Source organism: Vigna angularis, chromosome 1 (assembly GCF_016808095.1).
Source record: "Vigna angularis cultivar LongXiaoDou No.4 chromosome 1, ASM1680809v1, whole genome shotgun sequence".
Lineage (NCBI taxonomy): Eukaryota > Viridiplantae > Streptophyta > Magnoliopsida > Fabales > Fabaceae > Vigna > Vigna angularis.
In genome coordinates this window covers 54932560-54936207 of record NC_068970.1, presented here as the reverse complement: position 1 = coordinate 54936207, position 3648 = coordinate 54932560, and the positions used below count along the sequence as shown (strand labels likewise).

Below are 3648 nucleotides of genomic sequence, written 5' to 3'. Positions count from 1 at the left end.
GGTTGCTTTTTAAGCTTGGAAACCAAGAGGACAGAATGATTGTGACCACTGAGCAGGGCTGGCCTAGAGTTCAAAATTCCTCGTGAATAACCATAAAATTCTTTCAATGAATTATGACCAACATAAAATTCTTTCATTTGTCCACCATGTACTTTAAAATTATATATATATATATATATATATATATATATATATATATATTTTGTTAAATATTAGAACAAAAAAAATCATCTCTATCTCGCAAGGGTAGCAAAATACTAGATACTGTAAGAAGTGTCAACAAAAGTGAAATCTGAAAGAATTACACACACAACAAAACCCTACAAAAAAGATTCTAATGCAATTTGAACTCCGTAGCTAATGCGTAGAAGATTAAAGGATGATTATGTATACTGTTTTACATAAGATTTTTAAATTTGGTTGTGCCCGATTGTTTTATTCTTCTATATTTTTGTACACACAAAGACAGTTGCTGCAATTTTTTTTTCTTACCAAGACATAATCTTCAGGCTGGCATTCGTGAAGATTAATGAAGATAAAACAAGGCCTTATCATCTATCCACGCAGGCTTCTTTGCATTGTAATAGAAAAATGCAATCATCTGAACCAGCTCATCTGCAGTTCTGAGTTCTGCAAAGGGACAAGTAACAGTGCATCATTGTAAAAGAACCTTGACAAAGAATGTGAATATCTTGGGTGCCAACCAAACAAAACTCTGGTTCACAAAAAAAAAAAAAAGTGAGGAGAGAGATCACTGGTCTCACCTTTCTCCCTATACACAACCCTGTTACCCCGTAAGAACAAAATTTGGGGACATTCTTTAACTTTCAGAGCGGAAGCCAAATCTCTCTCGATATTGATATCTATCTTAACAGCCTATAAAAAGGAAATTCAATATGTTAAATAGTATTAAAATAAAAGTGAGGTTATCACTTGTAACTTTTGTATAGTGATTAATGGCAGATATATAATTCTATAAATTAAACAAGTCGATAGTCAGAAGGAAGATTTTAATTGATTAAAAGTAACATCATTATCTTTCATTTTATGCATGCCTAAAAAGATGAAAATGAAGTTTTAACGCGAAAGGAAAACACCATACCCGAGGAGGCAGCTTATTTTTCGCTTTCCAGTATACCTTCACTGCTTTCTCCAGCTCTTTCAAGTTTTTCCAGTTGTCAGTTGCCCTGTGGATAAACAAATTTAAAATCCTAATCTGAAGGCTACATTTAGCTATAAATAACTAACATTATCAACATATACATATCATTCATTATATATGGGGATGCGACATTTTCATATATTGAAATTTTAACACACAAAAGGAAATATTTAATTGAAATAATTGTAACAGAAAATTCTTTTCTAATAAATTTTTTTATACATTCCCACACACATGCGCAAACGAACTTCCATATAAACGACAGTTATCTTATGTGAAGAAATGATATGTAAAAGAAGTATAGCAAATCATTTCCAGAAAAAAAAAAATCCTTTCAAAGAAGAATTTTCCTGAGAGACAAGATAACCAAAATTATAAATTAAGGATGGATACAACAAGTTTCTCACTTACGAAAGAAAGCTCATTTTTTACTTTCACACTTGCAGACGAGGAGAAAAAAAAATCAAATGATATGATGAGAAGTTTTCTTTGGCCCCAATTCTAAAGCATATGTAAAAAAGTATCCAAAGTTAACAAACAAGCAATTTGCCCAATCCCATGTTCCCACATGCTTTCTTCTATGGGAAGTAAAGGCGCTGAGCTCTAGTAGGTTTATCAGTACTTAAAAAGAAGTTAGAGAAGGAACCTAACTTATGCAAGAAGTTTGATTCCTTTTTTTCCCTTGTTCATTTTATTTTCTTGGCATATGACTGCTAGTTGAGAGGTTTTAACCAGTTCATTAGGCATCACCAGTTGTTCCATCCCTCTCTTGCATTAGGTATTAACATTTACCGGTAACGAATAGTACTATTATTCTTTAGTTGAGCCAATCCATGCAGAGTCCCCAAAAGGAAACACAGAACGGTGAAAATTACCTGTTATAACGTTCAAAGACAAGGACAATCAATGGGCTGGGATGGAAAGCAAAACTCTCCCATTCCAAACAGTTAATCTCCTGCACCCAGTTGTCATCAATCTCCCCTTCCCAGTCTATTTGACACCCATCTTCTCCCACCACATTCTTAATTGGATGCTTCTCAAAATACTCAGAAGCTCTTACTCCCCACCCAACATCTGCATCCAATGGCCAGCTTTTACTTTCTTCCTCAATCACCATCTTTTTTCCTGTACCTTCACCACCATCTTCCTCTTTCTCATCATTATCATCGTCACTGTTACCACTCTCATTTTCAGAATTGTCACCATCCCTTTCCTTCATTATATTCTCATAATTCTCCAAAGAATCCTCGTTTTGTTGCTGAATCGTTGCAAAAGTGCGCTCGAGCGTATCACGCACCATATCTTCCACTGCCACGGCTTCACTTCGGCGACCACGCCTTGGCTTCCTTGGAATCGTTGTGGGGAATGTGTCTGCAGAATTTTTAACATCATTGTTGGATACCACATCTTTAGGTTGTCCACTTCTGCTTCTTGCCTTAGGCCTTGCTCTTTGGTTCGAGCCAGTTTCACGTTCGGGCTCAGACTCGGGTTTAGGATGAGACTTTGTAGAACCAGAGCATGAAATAGACTTTACAATGCGGCGGTTAGATACAGGGGAGTAATGAGAAAAACTGTGAGTACCTTCCAACATAGGATTCTTAATACTAAGTGATAATAATGGATGCAAAGTGGCATCACAAAAAAGAGAAAAACGTCTAGGAGAGACAACAGTTTGAAGAAGCAGCATTTTCGTGACTTGACAACGTTGTCAATGGAAATACATCTATCTATCTAGAATGAAGAGTCTTTCCCTGTTTAGCAGAGTGCTACAAAGGAGAAAAGTGTCAGAATCATTGCGGAGGAAATAAACAGAGTAACATTAATTTGAAAGAAATGGTTGGATTCTTTTATCAAATAGTTGGTGTTCAAGAGTCAAAAACACACATGATAACCAAAAGTTCAAGTAAACCAAGCCTTACTTACTCTGGTTTGGGGTTCGAAACCCGGGAAAATGATTGAATTAAAGCTTCGAAATTGTGAACAAGGGATACATGAAACGAAGAAAGCTAGGTTTTTTTTTATCTCGTCTTCACTCTGTCACTTCCCGCAAAACTCTTGGTTCATGAACAGAGAAAATGAGGAAAAGGCCCAAAAGCTACACATCAAGTAAAGATAAATTCAAATCGATTCAACATTAAGTACAATGTAGAAATATAATTGATTAAAAAGATAAATTAATGTTATTTTAAATTGCAAAAGCGATCTAGAAATGAAACAATATTTTTAAAATCTGAAAAAAAAACTAAGATAGTATAAGTTATTAATCTGATTTTTCGTTGCAAAATTATATGTTTAAGTAATTTCAACATTTAAGTTTCAATATATAACGTCACATTCAATTTCTCGTGATATTATTAATTTTGGATCAATCTTAGACAATTTTAATATTAAAAAAGTTCTTTTAATAGTAACTATTGTTAATAAAATTCTATGTATTTTTTAAAAATAATAAAATCTTTTTATATAATTTAATATTTCCTTAGTTA

The 3648-nt window shown here is 33.9% G+C and overlaps 1 protein-coding gene across 1 annotated transcript; it reads right to left on the bottom strand.

The window, feature by feature from the left end:
* Positions 1–232: 232 nt before the first annotated feature.
* LOC108334049 (thioredoxin-like fold domain-containing protein MRL7, chloroplastic) lies at positions 233–3275 on the bottom strand. The gene is made up of 5 exons (XM_017569658.2): positions 3086–3275; positions 2038–2928; positions 1103–1187; positions 765–876; positions 233–630 (listed from the first exon to the last, which is right to left on the bottom strand). The coding sequence occupies exons 2-5, from the start codon at positions 2847–2849 to the stop codon at positions 527–529; spliced, it is 1113 nt and encodes a 370-aa protein (XP_017425147.1). The 5' UTR covers positions 2850–2928; positions 3086–3275; the 3' UTR covers positions 233–526.
* Between the last annotated feature and the right edge of the window lie 373 nt (positions 3276–3648).

Coding starts and splice junctions, on each gene's coding strand:
- LOC108334049 (XM_017569658.2), bottom strand. CDS start 2,849: ATGCTGCTTCTTCAAACTGTTGTCTCTCCTAGACGTTTTTCTCTTTTT. Junction 1,188..2,037: donor GTCTTTGAACGTTATAACAG/GTAATTTTCACC, acceptor GTTTATCCACAG/GGCAACTGACAACTGGAAAA. Junction 877..1,102: donor AAAATAAGCTGCCTCCTCGG/GTATGGTGTTTT, acceptor TCCTTTTTATAG/GCTGTTAAGATAGATATCAA.